This window comes from Arthrobotrys flagrans, assembly GCF_004000055.1.
Source record: "Arthrobotrys flagrans strain CBS H-5679 chromosome Unknown unitig_1, whole genome shotgun sequence".
NCBI lineage: Eukaryota > Fungi > Ascomycota > Orbiliomycetes > Orbiliales > Orbiliaceae > Arthrobotrys > Arthrobotrys flagrans.
Window position 1 is genome coordinate 5817280 of NW_027137556.1, and position 17509 is coordinate 5834788.

At 45.0% G+C, this 17509-nt stretch overlaps 4 protein-coding genes across 4 annotated transcripts; 3 read left to right on the forward strand and 1 right to left on the reverse strand.

Annotated features, from left to right (window-relative positions):
* Positions 1-1892: 1892 nt before the first annotated feature.
* DFL_009725 (uncharacterized protein) lies at positions 1893-2543 on the forward strand (the record flags this gene model as incomplete). The annotated part of the gene is made up of 1 exon (XM_067639656.1): positions 1893-2543. The coding sequence occupies one exon, from the start codon at positions 1893-1895 to the stop codon at positions 2541-2543; it is 651 nt and encodes a 216-aa protein (XP_067487422.1).
* A 457-nt stretch (positions 2544-3000) lies between these two features.
* DFL_009726 (uncharacterized protein) lies at positions 3001-3261 on the forward strand (the record flags this gene model as incomplete). Its single annotated transcript, XM_067639657.1, has 1 exon — positions 3001-3261. One exon carries the CDS (start codon positions 3001-3003, stop codon positions 3259-3261), a length of 261 nt encoding a protein of 86 aa, XP_067487423.1.
* Positions 3262-7919: 4658 nt separating this feature from the next.
* DFL_009727 (uncharacterized protein) lies at positions 7920-8868 on the reverse strand (the record flags this gene model as incomplete). The annotated part of the gene is made up of 2 exons (XM_067639658.1): positions 7920-8222; positions 8449-8868. 2 exons carry the CDS (start codon positions 8866-8868, stop codon positions 7920-7922), a joined length of 723 nt encoding a protein of 240 aa, XP_067487424.1.
* A 7842-nt stretch (positions 8869-16710) lies between these two features.
* DFL_009728 (uncharacterized protein) lies at positions 16711-17478 on the forward strand (the record flags this gene model as incomplete). Its single annotated transcript, XM_067639659.1, has 2 exons — positions 16711-17026; positions 17087-17478. 2 exons carry the CDS (start codon positions 16711-16713, stop codon positions 17476-17478), a joined length of 708 nt encoding a protein of 235 aa, XP_067487425.1.
* Between the last annotated feature and the right edge of the window lie 31 nt (positions 17479-17509).

Here is a 17509-nt window from a genome sequence, read left to right on the forward strand (position 1 = left end):
GCGACAAGCGTCTAAATTGATTAATTACAACTGCAAGTAACCTTGCACCAATTTTTCGGTCCACGGAGGGGAGGAGCTCTGAAGTCTTTACTATTCTAGCTCATCCAGTGCCTCAAACTCCGGATCTGTGAAAACGTTAGAATTACTCTGAACCAATTAGGAAAGATCCTGCAACTGCAGTAGCTTTTCTTCCTCCGAAGATGAGTCAGGAATTAAGAGAGGTAGAATACTATCGTCGCCCTTATCCACCCCTGTAAGTATCGTTGAAGCCGTTCTGAGCTTTTTCTTTTAGAAGAGGGTCACTCAGAGGGTTATAGATTAAGAATCCAGCAGGAGCGCGTACTCGATCTTTACCGGGCACAAAATTGGGTATCCCATCTCCAGGCTTTCCACGACCAGGGTCGATTTCCTCAGCCCCGGAGTCAGAATCTACCTCCGGTACCCAGTCTCCAGTGGGATATTCTGATCCAGTTGGTTTTACCCGTGGATTCAATTTGTTGGGACCTCCATATCCATAATCTTCTAGCCCTGGCCACTTTCACCTCATACTCTGCATCGCATCCAAGGCCATGTAAAATTCAAATTCTTTCCCTACTTCAACCACATCTTTTACATATTTTGGTGGCCCAGTACCCCTTGCGATCAAGTACGCATCGCCGACGTGACCACGAGTAAGAGTCAGATTCTCCCCGGAGCCATTGCTACCAGCTGTCTTGTCAGACCCTGTGCTAGCTGCCTGCCGTAGAGCCAGTACCCCAGGGCTTGCCTGTGCACCTCCAGATCTCGCTTTAGGCTCTGGTTGCGCTTCTCCGATGGCGGCGGACCACCAGTCGCTATTCTATAATACCAGTGTTTGGGTAGAGCTTGTTCATCAAGACAACCTGCGGACCTTCACTGTCGAAAAACCTGATGACAGCTTCTGGGGCATGATTCATTTATCTAGACCTTTATAGAAATGATAATAAATACATACGGATTCTACCCTGAGATGGTTAATCTTGGGATCCAAAGGCTTAATGCATCAGATTCCACAATTATTCCAAAACCAAGCAGCCTGTCTGAAACTTCCTCTAACAATCATTCACATAGCGAGTACTAAATCTTGCAATATCGAAAGACGATATCAGTACTTTCAGATTCCAAAACTATAGCCAGTCCCAGCGTCTTGCCTTCCACTCATTTACAAATAATACACACTCTGGACTAAATACCCACCTAAGCCAAACCTCAAAACCATATATCTAAATAATTATACGCCCAAAGCACAGCCCGTTCACCGACCAAGAGGATTTATACGTCTACGACAGGTCTTCCAGTCCAGGTCGTACCAAGATGGAATAATATAAAAATCAAAATAGGATATATGGGGTTTAAGAAAGTCAGATTGTTCAGGATTGGTTATGGGTCTTCTACACTGGATTAGGAGAAATCGTTCGTTGCACTATACGTACATACATGGTTTTGAGAACTCTATTCCGTTAAGAATAAGGTAGAGGAGGGAGCTCATAGCTTCATAAAAGTGTACAATAGCATAGAATTAGAAATACCGTTGGCTATCGAAGCCTATAAGTTATACTGGCTACTTGGTTGGGAGCTGGTCGATGAACCGAGGCTCATAGGCTCTGGTCCCGTAACCTCCACATTCCCAATTGCACTGCAGACCCTTATAACGCACATAAACATAGCAAGAGCCTTAAAGAAGAACCCATTGACACACCCTCTACCTACACATAGTCTCCCAAGCTAGCCTCCACCAAAGTTCGCGACTCCTTCCACATTTTAGATTCACCCTCTCCCCTATATACACTTCTATTCAATATATTCCTCCTCATCTCCTTTTTGTTTCATATATCAAGAGCTCTCAAAGGAGGCCAGTTCAGTTCTTTTTCAAGATGGATACAATTATTAGTGACACCCAAGCCCCAGACAATGGCAATCCAGCTACTCCAATCTATACTAAATCCGACGGCCCAGCTGCTCCGATCAATGTCAGCTCTAACGGTCCAGTTAATTCAATCAATACCAATTCTGATGACCCAGCTAAGCCAACCATGTTCCGCTGTGTGGCCGACAGCGTCTTGATCCCCGCGGTTGCTCTCGGCCTCGCTACTCCCGTCGTCTCTCAAGGCATCTGCTGGGTTGGTTCAAAGATTTTCAAGCACAAGATGGAGTATGAAACCGAGAGCATGATGGCCAGAGCCCGTGCCGGCGATGATCCAAATCATGCTCATGGTGATCCGATTGCCCTCTCAAGAGAGGAAGAAGAAATGCGAAAAGCTGAGATATCTGCCATTAAAGATCATTTCAAGCGTCGTAAGGAGGATGCAAAGGTCCAAAGACAGTTGTTGAAGGCAGAGAAAGCTGCCATGCGCAAGAATGAGTCCATCCTTGCGCAAAAACTCAAAAATAATACATCCCCAGCTACTGCCACCACGGCAACTACAGCCACCGCTACTACCAACCACCAGTCCATCATCGATTGGACATCCCTTAGTATCATTCATGATGCAAATGCTCCACATTTGATCGCTAGTGTAGGATAATATGTACTTACCGTTAATGCCAAAATTGGTTTCCTTTGACGCAAATTCAGTTTCATAGACAACCTCATAGATCAAATTTTAATAAATCAGAATTCTAAATTATTATTCTTGGTTATTAGAGCCTTTCTTGAAGGCAAATCATAAACGGAATATCCCGGCCAACATGCCGGATTAAATATAAATCTTATAAATCGATATCAGCTTTAGGTGTATGCCGGTCTATGTACTGACTGGCACATCATCTATGCCACTGAACTACCTGGGACATTACATCAGCTCAAATATAAACCATATCCAATATACATGTATACAAGCACTACTCCTACCACAACAGATGATATTTGAAAACTCTCATTCTAAAATTTAAACCACCACTCATGAATACATACCAGTCTCCCTTCCGACTTATACGTACCTCCCAATAACGACATTCATTATATATACTTTATCTTCCACCATGGCCAAAGCTCTAAAGGCTATTGGCAGCATCGGCAACAAGATAACATCAAGAGGCTTCCTGATGTCCGCGCTGGGTACCTTAACCTTCAGCCTCATCATGCCGTTTTTCGGAGGGGCTATAACCGACCTTCTTATATTTGGAACTGTTACATCTGGTAGCATTATCATCATCAGTGCGATCAGCAGTATTGTCGTCTACATCAAATCCCGCCAAAACTCCCGCGCGATATCGAGAAATCAGCATTCGGTCGAATCCTGACGGATGAAGAACGCAAGGAACGCAGATCCGAGTATAAAGCCGCCTAGCTCAAGGCGAAATTGGATAAAAAGGCAGAGCAAGCGAATCTCAGAGCTGAAGAGAACGTATTGAAGAGTAAACAGAAAGATACAGAGGCTAGATTGAAATCTGAAGCGAAGTTGTTAAAGCAAAAGAGAAAGTAAAGAAAGAAATATTACGAACGAAGACCGCCGGGTTACCCTTGAAGATCGTTTTGGGGTATCAAGTTTTTGAATACCCTTACTCTAATGTACTCTGCTGTGATGGGTTCAATATCTGAATGTGCGGAGCGAGTGGGGGTAAACGACGTCCTATTTGCTGTTGAAAACCGAAGATACAATTAGACTGATATAATCTTGCAGCATTTAGTATGGAGAATGCGGTCTATCCACATAAACGGCAAATATCAGACAATATCCGCATATTGTCTCATAGCTTCCTGATCCTCAGATCTGAAGCAGGGTCGTAGACAACACATTACTGTTGCGTTGAGAGTGTTGGATTTCGACACATTCCCTCATTCAGTGATTCCCAATCTCGTCCAGGGCTATGCATTTGAGTGGGCCTAATTTCGAATCTTGATCAGCCCATGCGGACGATTTCTCGTCTAGACCTCACAAGCAGCTTCTACGGTAAATTAAATGTGGATAACTTCATTACACATACAAGTGTGCCTAGCTCCGATCTTCATTTGTTCGGAGGAAATTTAAAACTCAACGGATCTATCCCGTCACCGAATTTCTCTCCCTAGTTCCAGACCGGTCATCACGCATCGATCCTGTCCGCGACGTTTTTTTCGCTAGGCTTCAACAGGCACCTCGCCTAAATACAATCTTCAGAAACCTCATTTCGCGTATTGAATGAGACCTCTTTGCAAAAAACAGTGCGGAGTGGATCCTTATGGTGATCCGTGCCACCACGGAGGCACACGCGTATGATGAGTTAAATCTCTCAAGCCTCAAGATGCAGATTTAACCTCGTATCCATTCATCGGATATTCGGATCGGGATCTTGGCTTAAAAACTGTGAGGTCATCAAAACATCCTGCTCGGGATAGGAGCTTGCAGAAATTAACAATATCGCAGTCGGAGCTCAAAAAGCAACAACCAAAATCACAACATTAAGGATCCTTTCGTGCTCGGAGAATGCAAAATTCGTATCCGATCTTGTCGGTCCTGATGGCGTTTCTAAGGACTAAGACCCCGATAACGGTATTGGGCGGTGGCTGCAAGAGACACGGGAAGCTTAAGGGAGGCAGATTGCATATATCGACCTGGTTCTGTTCACTTCATTAGATAAACTATGCACGGTCGATTGTGGGCTGAGACTCGCAGCTCATGCTGTGGTTGTTTGATTTTTGCGGGACTCGGGAAACCGGGTTTTTTGGTGCAGGGAGCAAACCCGACCAAAATGTGACGGCTTCGCATGCCGAAACCGTATCCGTCTTCGGGCGGAGAATACTGTTTTCAATCCTAACTTGAAGGTACTTTAGGACGAATAATTTGTTATTCACGACGTTGCAATCTAGTGTCTATGAGATGTCTCGATAAACGTATGCTTGAACGCCCCACCATGTCTCTCAACACTCGCTAGATGATACTCTTTCCCAATGGGATGCCATCTTGGTACCATGGTATCCATGCTTAAAACTGGCCACTATTGGAAGAGGTCAGATATGTATGCAAAGTTACACCAAACCTTTAGCCACATCTGGAAGCCGACATTTTTTTTTATACTATGTCGTATATCCTCCCAAATCACAAAATAGCTCCAACCAGAACCACTGTCTCAAAACTTGCTTATGGCGGGCTTCATCGTTAAAAAAAAAAAAAAAAAAAACCTATCGTGCCACCTTTGAGGACACAGAAAGGACAAGATATCACATTTCTATGCATCTTAGACCACCAAGTCTAATCTGCAGAAACGTGGCCAAGCATTATCTGCCAAATCTTCGCCATTGGCTCGAAATACACAGTATGCAAGGGAATTTTGAACCGTGCCGCAAGCAATTGCTTTGGCTCTCCAGAATTTGTAAATCTCATGTACACTTAATCAATTGAGACAGCAGCTAAAGTCAACCATACTTGGCCATTGATAAGTGATAGTGTAATGTATGCGGCCAAACTCAGCCACCTAACTTGCAGAATATATGTACAGCATGCAGGCGTATGTCTCTCTATGCGGCGAGGCATGTAGATCCCAAAGTACATACTCAAGGTTAAGTATGTTTCATATTTTCTTTTCAATCAAAACTCGAAGTATGATTGGCTTTCCACAATTGTGTATTGCCATTACTTGTGATAAATATTTTCAAGTTCTTAGTGCGGGGATGTATAACCTGATCCGATTACATATAAGCTTCGTGCAACCGCAACGAGTAATTGCTGGTATCCCGCACACACGCAGAAGGAATGCGGCTGGATAGGCGACAGGACTTCCCCAGCCGGTGGCCAGGATGCAGGAGAACCCCGAGGAAGTAGGCTTCCCCCGTAATTTATGCCGATCGTCAAGAATGTAAACGCATACACCTCTCTTTTCGCAGATAGCCACAGCTCAAGACATACACTTTAACGCAAGAGATCGTCGACTCGGTTCAGTCGAATTGGTCTCAGATAGGTCTCTTGGGTTTAGCATACCAGAGGGGTATTTTGACTCTTATTCTCACGAGACCAACCGTGTTCAACCTGTGTTTCGATAGTCGTTACCCCTTCGGTTGCAAGCCGCATGACACATCCGGTATGAGTGGTTCAGCTTCACGAAAATAAACCGTAACTAAGAGCGAATTGACAGGAGTTGACAAGGTCAAGTGACGAACCGCGTACATGATGCAAGGAGATTCAGGTTCACCAGCTTGTTGTAACGGCGGCGTCAATCAACTAAAACGTTACAATGAGAGACTATATCTGACATATGCGTATCTAAATGTAGTGACGCTATTAAACGCCAAGCTAGATCACTAAAAGCTTCGTACCAACGATCATAGTATATTTGCGATACTATAACGTTCAATTTCCTGGTAATATAATGTCTTTCTAGACAGCTTAGTTTCAAAGAAATGTGGTATTATTGCATTATTGTTATATTCTATGCGGCGCTAGAATGCCCTCAACTTAATAGATCAGCTTCAAGTTTGGTTTTGGTTAGACGAAATATCTATACCCAGCATTATCACCCATTTACAGAAATGCCGTTGCATTAGCGCCATGTAAGGGTCTAATTGGATAGATATTTAGTTTGCTTTTAAGATAACCATGCGAAATAACAAACGCTCTTCGAAGCGACCTCGAAAGAGGAAACGACTTTCGCAGGGTGAAGAACATATGCACAGTTTTATTTTAGGTCCGGGCTAAATTCGTTGTATTACTTTTTTTTTTTTTTAGCTCGATGTCTTTTACTGGAAAGCTAATGCAAGCCTCGTATATGGCGCACACAATGCAATTAGATGCGGGGAATACCGTTGGGCTTTGACTCCACCTTGGCCGTTCTAATTTTCACAAGGGAAAAATTAAAATAAACTGATATTTTACAGGCAATTTGAGAAGACTAGGCGATTGTAACGGTCGAAACGAAAATATGAACTTACCATGCCATTGAAAACAGGTTGTGATACCAATAAGTGGCTGTGGAACGGTCCCGGCTAAAGATTCATGACGTGTCGAGGTGTTTGCGGCGATACATGTATTGGGAAACAACATCTGGACATTGTACTGAACCTCGATACACAAAACGGTAATGGTAGCCTAGTTAACCTAACTTGCAGATTGGTTGAACAATAGAATACCTATTTTATGCTTCAATCACTCGCCGTTAACTTCTCTGAGACCACACATGCATCGAAATATCCAGAGTTCGGTTTTAGAGCTGGAGCTTGTGCAGGCTCGGCATAATTATAATCTCTTTTATTCGTTTTCTTTACCTGTCGTCGAACCAAGAAAGGTGAAACGTATATACACGAAATTTTTTCGGAGTCGCAACTAGGGAATGAACATGGTTGCACAGTTGCTGGAGGGCTGTTTTTTATTAAAAAATGAAGCGCAAGGAAAAGTAATAAAATGACCCAAGGAGAGTGAATATGCAGGAGACAGACCAGGCGCTTGCAGTAGTGATGTCTGTTCCACCGTTACACCTTGCTAAAGTGCCTGAAAGGATAAGGTTGTGGCCGGTTGTGTTTCAGAACAAGCAACCTTCTAGAAAGAACGTATCAGAAATAGCAAACAAACAAAAAACGCCTGTGCTTTTTAAAAGTGAAAAGTCAAAAATTAGTGGAAGAAAATAGACCGCTAATGAGGCTTTGTGAAATAACAAATAACGAGTATAGAGGGCTCTAAAATAAGATATGCTGCCGAGTGGTGGAGGATACAGAAAAGAAATAATTAGAGGGTGGATGTTGGTGGTCAGGTAAGCAGTAAACGCAAGCTGGAAGGATATCGTGAGACCAAAACGAGAAGGAGCAAAAGCAAGTCGCTAATAGAACTTCAGACAAATCATAAGATGGAAAGACATGTGAGGGGACTTTGTTTAAAAGGAATATCGGATGATGTCCAAGAGAGGACAATATTTACAACCGAGCACGATGAGTGAGCCATCGAAGCAAGGGGATACCTGCACCTCGGCCTCAGCGGATGGTGGAGAGAGGGCTGTTAGAATTGGAAGATGTCGATGAATGCAGGCGAGGGTTTCTTCGGTGACCACCAATCGCCTTGTAGCTGTACGGGAACAGCTTTACCACCCGTCGGCATACTTCTCGGGATAGAGAGCTGGCGTCGTTTCATGCGCATTCTTTTGGACAGACGCAGGCCGGGAGATGGCTTGAGAATTGTTACCCCAGAGGTACCTGTCACAACGGCACCACTGACGTCCCTTGGTACTTCTGCTTCACTCAGGCGAGGTCTTTTCGTGGGAGGCTGAAGGGATGCAAGTCTCGTCTCAAAGCTCTCATCATCCTAAACGAACATGAGCAGTGATTGGTTAGCAATCGTATTTCCGAGGGCCCTTGTGAGCAACACATTCCATTCGAATTCATTCCCTGGCCATTTCCAGACAGCCGGCTTTCCAATAATGAAAACCATGGGCTGGTTGCAGCGTATTTCCTCTGCAATATCGTGGAGCCAGCGAAGCAATGAAGTCGAATACGAGGTTGTGGATTGTGAGCATGAGATTAGCCCTTACCTCGGTGAAGCAACCGCTATCATAAGCTTCGTCGACAAAGTCAGAATCTTCGTCTTCGCTATCCTCTTCCCAAAAACTCATGGGCTCTTCGTTGCCCATGTTCATCTGTTCGTCTACTTCGTATTTGCGGACAATGGATTCGAGCTCTGATAATGTATCTTCCAAAGTCATTGCTTTTCTTGTTGTCGGACTGAGAGGAAGCTCTTCTGCTGAAGGAGAGGCATAAGCCGAATCGACAAAATTGGCTTCGAGGTACGAGCCAACGGATAGGTTTGGCGACATGCTTCTTGGTGAAGGAAGGTATGGTTCTAAGTGCTGTCCGGACCAGATCTTGTGCGATCTTATAGTGGGCGTGGGCGAAGGAAATCGGAAAGCTTCTAGTTGTTGTCTTACGGAGTCCAGTTCTGTAAATGAATTCATTTTGATATCGCCCTTGAGATGACGGATACTGTTTGTGGCTTTTGTTTTGCAGAGATATCTTAAGGTTGAACTCCGAGATACTAAGGAACCAGTACTGTAATTGTTTGGGGGGAAATGTCTTCACGAATAGAAAAGACAGTCGGAGAAGTTGAAGAAGTTGAAATCGATGGCCTGCCTCGATATAATTATGTCCTGAAGGGCAGAGAAGCGCAATTATGAATCGTATCGAGGCTTTCCAGCGTAATTCCCGTCATAAGCAAGTTCGGATAGAAGCAATAGAAGCAATAGAAATAGTGTGAAATGATATGATATGCGAGGAGCAATAAGAATAACAACAAAGAGTAACTGATACGTTAACGATAGAAAATATTCTATTTGGGGCCTAAAGTGTTCTACGAGTTATTGGAAGCAGAGGCTATGAATGGAACTCTCATGAACTAGGGAAGACATCATGATATATAAATCCTTCCTGGGGAAATTCATATTTTAATTTAGAAGGTTCGTATTATGGGAAAATGCTGCGTAAATCATAGCATACTGCGGGCATGAGCCAGGACCTCATTCCGGCTTAGGGTCGCTGTTGGGCAGATTCGCTTGAACATGGGTCAACCTAAAAAAGATGTTCGCAATTGTTTCTAATATGACATGGGAGACCTAGAACCAGCGTCACCAAACCACAATGCAAAGATGAGCTCTAGGTTGCCCAAGGGGTGCCACACACAAGATAATGAACAAGTGTGTACAAGCCTCCTTCTCCAGCTTGTTTTGCTGCCGTAAATAAGGCGAAAGGAAGTTGGGAAAGACAATTATTATTCGATCTATACTATAGGACATGATATTACTTTCGTGCCCCATCCAGACCTTTGAGACCTGCGGGGAGGCGGATCCAGACAAGGCAGTAACCTTTTTTAATTTTTAATTTTTCGAGTAATGCTCAAGGTAGGAGTTGGTTATACCCAGTCTCCGACCTTTCCTGGTCAGGGAACATTCTTCACAAGACATAAATCTGCACAATGCCTGCTGCTTTCAAACTGGTACCACGAACTTCTAGCGATATTGTAAGCATTTCACAAGACAATATCGTAGACAAAGTTTCTTGTCATGAGAAGTATAAACGAGCCCAATTAATTTAACCTTAATCAAAAATCATTCTCGTCTGTAAGAAGATAGACGCTTGTATAAGCGTCGAAAGCATGTTTCAACTGTTTCGAAGCATTCTGCAACCGAATTTCCCCTTTGGCAGCGTTGAAATATCCGAATTTCCCGACCGACGGTCGGTGAAATATTAAACGTCGCTGCATTCGAGCAATCAAGCGAGAAGCTGCTACGTGTTGTTACACACAGACAAGATCCAAAAACTGCCTGGCCGGGACAGATTTCATCCTTAAAACCTTCGAGCAAGCTCTTTGCTCTGTCCCCTTCATTCGACTTTTTCCGGTGGTCGTGGAAGGTCGAAGAATACCGCTAGAATGACGATGGTATTTTCCGAGATATTCAAATAGATTAAATAGATTTCCCCATCGAGAGCGCTCAAACAAGGGGAAGAATCGGTACCTGAACTAAGCCAATAAACTAACGAACAGTGCACCAACATTCCCGGCTGAATTGGACAAGATCCATCAGCTTAACTGTGGCACTGACGATCGTCAGGTACCAGCGACCCTCGTTCGGCAGTTCTTGTAGACATTTGGTCGAGGCGGCATCATTTGTGAAGCACCAATCCATTGATAGACCGCCGGCCGCCCCTTATAGCAACCGTATTATCGATATAGTCTAGCCTTCTCTCGGCTTGTCGGACAGGTTGCATTAATATTGGTTGTGCAGCTGCTTGCTCTCGGATTTCAAGAATATGAATGATACAGACGCCGGTTTCATGTGTACGATTATATGGATCCATGGAAACCCTCACCGATAGCACAAAGAAACAAGGCTTGTGAACAGCAGCCTGAGGAGAGTATCAGGCCTCCCATCATTCTTGTTGGATCTCCATGTTCTCTTCTGCATTCGGCGGGCTGTCTCAAAACCTTGAAGCCAGGGAAGCTCTTGTGTCACCAGCCTGACAACACACTGGCATCCTATTAACCATTGCGCTTTGGCAAGCGGCTGCGCAGACAGACAAATGCTGGTTGACAGCCTGCCTGAGCTCATTGGCGCAGTTGATCAAGGGTAACTCTCGCAGGCAACTAGTTTGCAAGAAAGGCTGTTACTCCTGAGGTTATTTCGAAAGAGGTATCTATCATGAGGGATTTCACGCCCAGAAAGAGAGAAAATTCTTTGGGATAAATATTATAAATCACGATCACTAAAACTTTCACAATACGACATCGACTTTTAGAAAAAAAATTTTGGATTTTTCTGTGGAAATATTTTGCGAGTCGCGACACGCTAGGCCTCAAAGGCTACTATTGCCAGAATCGATCAAATATATGACTAAAGGGGGCACAAATTCTCGAATAGCAACCTATAACACCTTTCCCCAACGTCTAAATCTCGGTGTGTTCTCCTATTTTACATTTAGAACTCCGTACCTGCGTTCGCTTAGGCCAAAGCGAAGCGAAAGGGCGGTGGCAGTGAAACCCCGAGCTGTCGACGGGTGTAAATTAGGCATCCATTTACTCGAACAAAGGCCTCTCAGGTTAGCCATTCAGCTGGCTGAACAGCATGCCCATTTTGTCAGAACCGGAGATGACATGTCAAAGGTGTCGCGCTCTGCAGGATGGAATATGCCCTCATTTTTGAAACAACATCAAGGGTCTGGCTGGAAGGTGGTCTGTAAGTCCCAGGGCTGCAGCTGAGAGTGGATACAATCACGTCATGGTCAAAACTGAGCAACGCCAAAATGGTCTAAATTCTTCGTAGGTCATAGAAGATCTCAATTGCCGTAGCTCCGACGAAGAGCGTCCGATCTCATCTCGTTAGTTACCTCTCCTCACTGGCTGACGGAGGAACTTTCGACCTCGAGAGGCTAACTAGCCAATAGTATCGAAAAACGTAAAATCTGGAACGGATTCTCGTGGCATGCGGTGTGGTTCACGAGATCCTAGGCGCCGCCACGTTGTCTTTGATTAGATCTTTCTATATCGATTTTATAAGTCTATAGTGTGAGCTCCATCGAGGGCTTGACCATAGGAATGTGGCTGCGGATACAACGTCCCGGTGGAGTGGAATGCGTATTCTCAAATTACATTTACCGATGGTGTCGGACGGAGACGCCGGTTGGTCGACGCCTCAATTAACCAGCTCCGGAGATATGCTTTTAAGGCTTGTGAAAATTTCATATCAGGCAAGGGCGGCACTCCACGCGGAGAAATGGCGCAGCTGTATTCCGAGAATTGACCGTGGAAAATCCCCTTTCCCATGTTAAAGAAGTCATGAATTGAATTGAAAGTCTGAAGCCACATATGCGCTCTCGCGTGCAGAACCTCATTTTGGACGTGTGACAGTTGAGCTGACGAGCCACTCAAAGCACTCGCCGAGTTCTAGGCCTTTCTCTGCCGAATAGACTGATTCAAAAATCTCGGCCCTATGATAAAACGGTCTTTGCATATCTGTCAGCCGACGAGATATGAATCGCAGAGTAGCCGACGCCAGGAAACGCCGACGCATCTAGACCTTTCTGCGAGATGCCGCGTGTCTCTAAATTCGACACAACGCGGCCGCAAGCCTGTGGGTCTTCATGTGCGGCATTGCGTGATGCGATGCAGACCTATCTAGATGATGCATTTCGCGAAATACCTTGGGCCTTGATATCTCGACAACATTTGTGACTTCGACATGGGTCCACGAAATATTCTTGCTGGTGTCCCCACGCCTTCGTTTTCGTGAGCGTTAAACCTCTCGTGGGGGTAACGGATCAATTGACCCTCACAAGCATTTTTTTTCTCGAGTCAGCTTATTCGTGCGAAGGTGGGGCATTGAAGTGCTTACCGGGTAAATAATCGAAAGTCCACTATCGCGAAAATCACAGGGTATATCGGTTATGATAAAAGCCCGAGCGTGGTTAAACCCACGGCCTCGGGTGTGTGCAAATATAGTTATTTCGCCCTTGGATGTTTCCAATTCTTGAGCCGCGAGCTCGCAGGATATATTGGGAACGTGGGATGGTCCACAGGTGTTCATGTGGCCTGGATGATTTTTGGGGGTCACCATTGATACGGCCTGGCTAATTGTCGAACACATGTTATCCGAATTTTAAGCCTGAATGCATAGCGTATGTGGTGTCATTTTTGTTGGATTTTATGGCATCGTGATGGTACCACTTGTACAGTTTGGCGGACTTGGTTGTCGTCTCGCAGGCAGAATGCTTCAAGGTTATAATGCAGGTGTACAAATTATATGCAGCCATGTTAAAACACGGGGTTCAGAAAAGCGTGGGGGGTTGGATATCAATAGATCGATGTTGTAGTTACCCATCTACAGAACACATGATCGAATGTATCCCACAATTCTTATATTGACAAGAGGGGTAGTATACATTGCGATAATGGGTTGACTCTGGTATTCTACCGCCGTTTGCGGAGACAGTTACTGAAGATGACGGATTGGATAATTTCTTTTATGAAAACGATATTTATTGTAGATAGTTAAGCTTCCGCTGCTCCGGCGCTGCCGACGGTCGGAAAATATTAGAAGCCAGATGGAAGAAAAAAAAAATAAATCGAATACGGTCGTTTTTGTGTGCAACGCTAGAGAACAGATGAAACCAACTAACTATCTCGCGATGGAGGACTCGAACAGGGATGCCTCTTGTCGATACTTCCATAGACTCGCCCAATTAAAGGTTGCACACGATGCCACGCGGAAATTATACTGAAGCGATGATCCTGGTCCATCGAGCGAGCTCCGACGACTGCACGATAGATAAGAGCAAGAAAGGAAAAAAAAAAAAAAAAAAAAAAATACAATTTATCCAGAGATAGGGTTGTTTCGGTGGCGAACAGTGCACACTTCCCAACGCAATTCGGATATATAGGCCTTATCTTCTTAAACAATTCCATTGTCGAAAACTTCGGACAAGCTCCAACCCTAGTCGGGTGAACTTTCAACTCCAACCAACACAATTGTCGGACGGGGCGAAAGAACGTTGATGATCAGGGTTCTACCGGGATACCAGGGGAGGGATCGCAGACGTTTCTAATTTCGAATTTTTTGTACAGCTAATGTTAGACTAATACACTCAACCCTCCTATTCTACTTTGTATTGGGATATTAAAATTTTAGCTATTAAATCCTTAATAAACTGTGGTTAGAAGATTTAAGACTTAAAGTGGATCCTAAGCATTGGAGGCGTTGAAGTATTTGTTCATGCGTATGCACGCCAGCATGGCGTTAGCCGTGAATGGTAGTTTTCAATAGGGGTTCTTCGGTATCCAGAAGTATGAAACCGCCTCCAACTTACGCATTTGCAGGTTTTGGTAAATTTCGAGAAAGTGGATATGACCCATTCTGGCTTACCCTAACCCGACATCTTTGCTCCCAGGATGGAAAGTCTTACCCGGATCCGAAATTTCATCGGCATGCCGAAAAAGGAGGGAGAGTATTCCGACGCATGCGCAGCCTACCGGAAAGGAAATTCTGTTCGCCCCTTGCAGACGTCAACTTCAAACGTCCGTTTGATCGTCGATCGTCTCAAGGTTGCTGAACGGCTGCGCGAGCTGCGGTTGTTACAGAAGGGCAGTGTGTTGGCGAATGTCCTTTGCCATGCGGAAGAGCACTATCATACAAAGACTTGATTCGGCTCTTTTGCGGCCTTCTAGAATGAATTTCTAGAAACTTGTTTAGAAGGTACTGGAATTCAGCAGCCGCCCTGTAACACAAGGGCCGCTAGGTTTCCTTTCGGGTGACGGTTCTGGGGCGAGCTCGATCATGCACGCATGTCATTATTCCTGTTCGTTCAAGTGCAAACCGAGGGTACGTGCAGATTAATATTTGCTTTCACAGCATGAAAGGCGTATCTTGATGGCTCTGTTGGTAAGGCAGATTAGAGGGTCCTTCTAGAAAGTGACCCAAGGATTTGTCTACAAGCCTCGTTAGCAGGGTTGCTGGTGTACATGTACATGCTATACATGCTAATGTGAACGATACGCTGAAAGAGAGCTCGCAAGCTAATGGAATAATTTTCAGTTAATTCCCCGGTATGGGCAGGTTCCAACCTACCTTAAGACCGAGCATTCCGGGAAGCTTCGAAGCTATATGACAGGGGTCGAATGCTTATGATCTTCCAGATTGTGTGTTTCGGGTTCGGATATGGTCGACGATCGACTAGGAACAAATTCATCTAGGCGGACTCTTTCCGAGATCATGTTATGAGCTGAATCGAACCGGGGTCCTTGAGGATACCTATCTCGAGGCTAGTGAATGAATCCCTTGGCCGATGAAGTAATTTGTGGGGAATGTTTGCAGTGTTTGAAGTTAATAATGATGACATCCACCAATAGCCTTTGCGATTTGGTAGCGGTCGCTTAGGCTGCTGGCGCTAAGAAGATAAGTGAAGCCCAGTTCATGAATATCGAGATCACCCGGTCTGCCTGAAGGCCTTGCGGAGCTCTATGGTACGAAGAATGTGGTGTTACTGCCCATGCGACCTTGTGACACCCACTGGCGAGGGCCCGAAGGACTCGAAGAGCAAGTGCCTGATGCTGAACTTCATTCTAGAAGCAAATCGTCATAAGTACGCGTAGACTCATACACCATCAAGGATCTACTGCAAACATGCTAACAAGCAGTCGAGCAGGGTATCGCAAGAAAACAAAGTATGAAATTGCCAGGCACCTCTGATTGGAAGCCAAGCCTCGATGCTGCCAGGGACTGGACTATTTCGTCAAGGAACCAATTAACAAGCAAACTTCTGTGCCTCATGAGATGATGACAGTGTCGTACCTGGCTTTCCCCGACAGAATTTTTGGCTGGTGATCTAACTGGAGTTCCTTCAGAATCTAATGTTTGCCCTGCGGGCCCCTTTCATTCGATTTTTCGCATCTACCCGGGGTCGGAGTGAGAGGAAAGAAAGAGACTTGAAATGCTAGCTAGCATTCTTTGAATGCAAGGGGAATTTTAATTTTTCGTGGTCAATCCTATCACGAAAGACTGCCAACACACTGTTCTAATGCGGCACTTGAGAGGCATCACCACTTCTCTGCATGCTATATCTCGATCTCCTTCATGTGAGGGGTCGGAACTGATCGCGTGTGGGCGACGTTGATAGGAAAAAAGGGCTTCTGGGATCCACATTAAGTGGTCTGCTTTTGCCCCGAGTGACCTCAGAATTTTTGTGCCATCTGGAAGACTAAGCTTCTACTGGCCGTTCTACTTGATTTCTGAAACTCGCCACTTGGTTTATGACAGGCCTCGGAGACAAATTTCGAAGGGAGACACCGCATCATCACACCAGCAAGCTACTCATCTTTTCTTTCCTTTTTTTGTGGGACCCCTGTGCGCTAAGCTAAGGGCCAGGCACAAGGGCAAGCCAGGAAAGGTCAATGGATGCATGGTTCCCAATGTGTATACCCCCAAATTTCACTTTTCTTTTTCCACCAAACAGACAGTATTTTCTTTTTCTTTCTGGGAGGAGCTGAACCAATTTTGCAATTGCGGGCAGTAGCCTGATATTGCCAAACACCAGCAAGGCTGTGGTTTAGTATATATCTTGACGTCCCACCCTTCGATTCTTCAGAATTAGATTTTGGAATTCAGCTTAAACTTAATAATTGAACGAGGTTTCACGATACCCATACTTAATATTCCTCTCAACAACGATATCTTTCAAGACTTCCAATAGATATCTACTATTACACTCTATACGACAAATTCATACATCACGAAATCTACACACATACAATCACAATGCGTCAATCGACATTAACATCCGCCGCTGTCGCCCTCTCCACAGTCCTTACTTCTCACAGAATAACACACGCATTCTTTGGCGGTTGGGCTGTTATTGCCAAGGGAGCCGACCGAGAAAGTAAGGATCTCGATGTTCTAGTCAAGGGCGAAAAGGACAACATCGTTGAGCTCTTGACGAACGACATCAGAGGGCTAAAGGGTGAAGATGTTGGTTCCTGGATGGTCATTCCACAGGCCAGAAACGATTATGTTGCTTTTTTTTGGAAGCCAAGCTCGTCTTCAAGCGAGATGGTCCTTGTTGAGCTCTTCATTGGTATGTCAAACGCTAAGCTTGATATCCTAACAATTCAAATAGCTAACAGACAATTTATAGGCCCAAAGACAAAGATCCCGCCAACTGTCTTGCTCCAAGTCGACCCAGTACACGCTGTTCCAGTCATTGACACTCCTGCCCTCTTCCGCGGCAAGCTCGCAGCTTGTGCTTCCCGTTCCAAGCCAAATGACTGCTCCGATGTCATCTTCCTCGCTACTACATACTCCTCTCAACTCCCATCTGACACCATCAAGAAGATCGACACCAAGGTCATCGGAATGGCTGTCAAGAAATACCCCGAGCTTATCGACTCGCTTGAGGGCCTTGGTATCAGCACCCGCAAAGCTATCAAGAAGGTCGGAAGCTGCGACTCTCTATCCTCCAACTCCTCTGGCTTCAGCATCAGTGGCCGCATGAATGAAGGAGAGGTCCAGCGAGGACTCTTCTGCTAAACGCTACACCATTACCGCCGATCACGAAGAG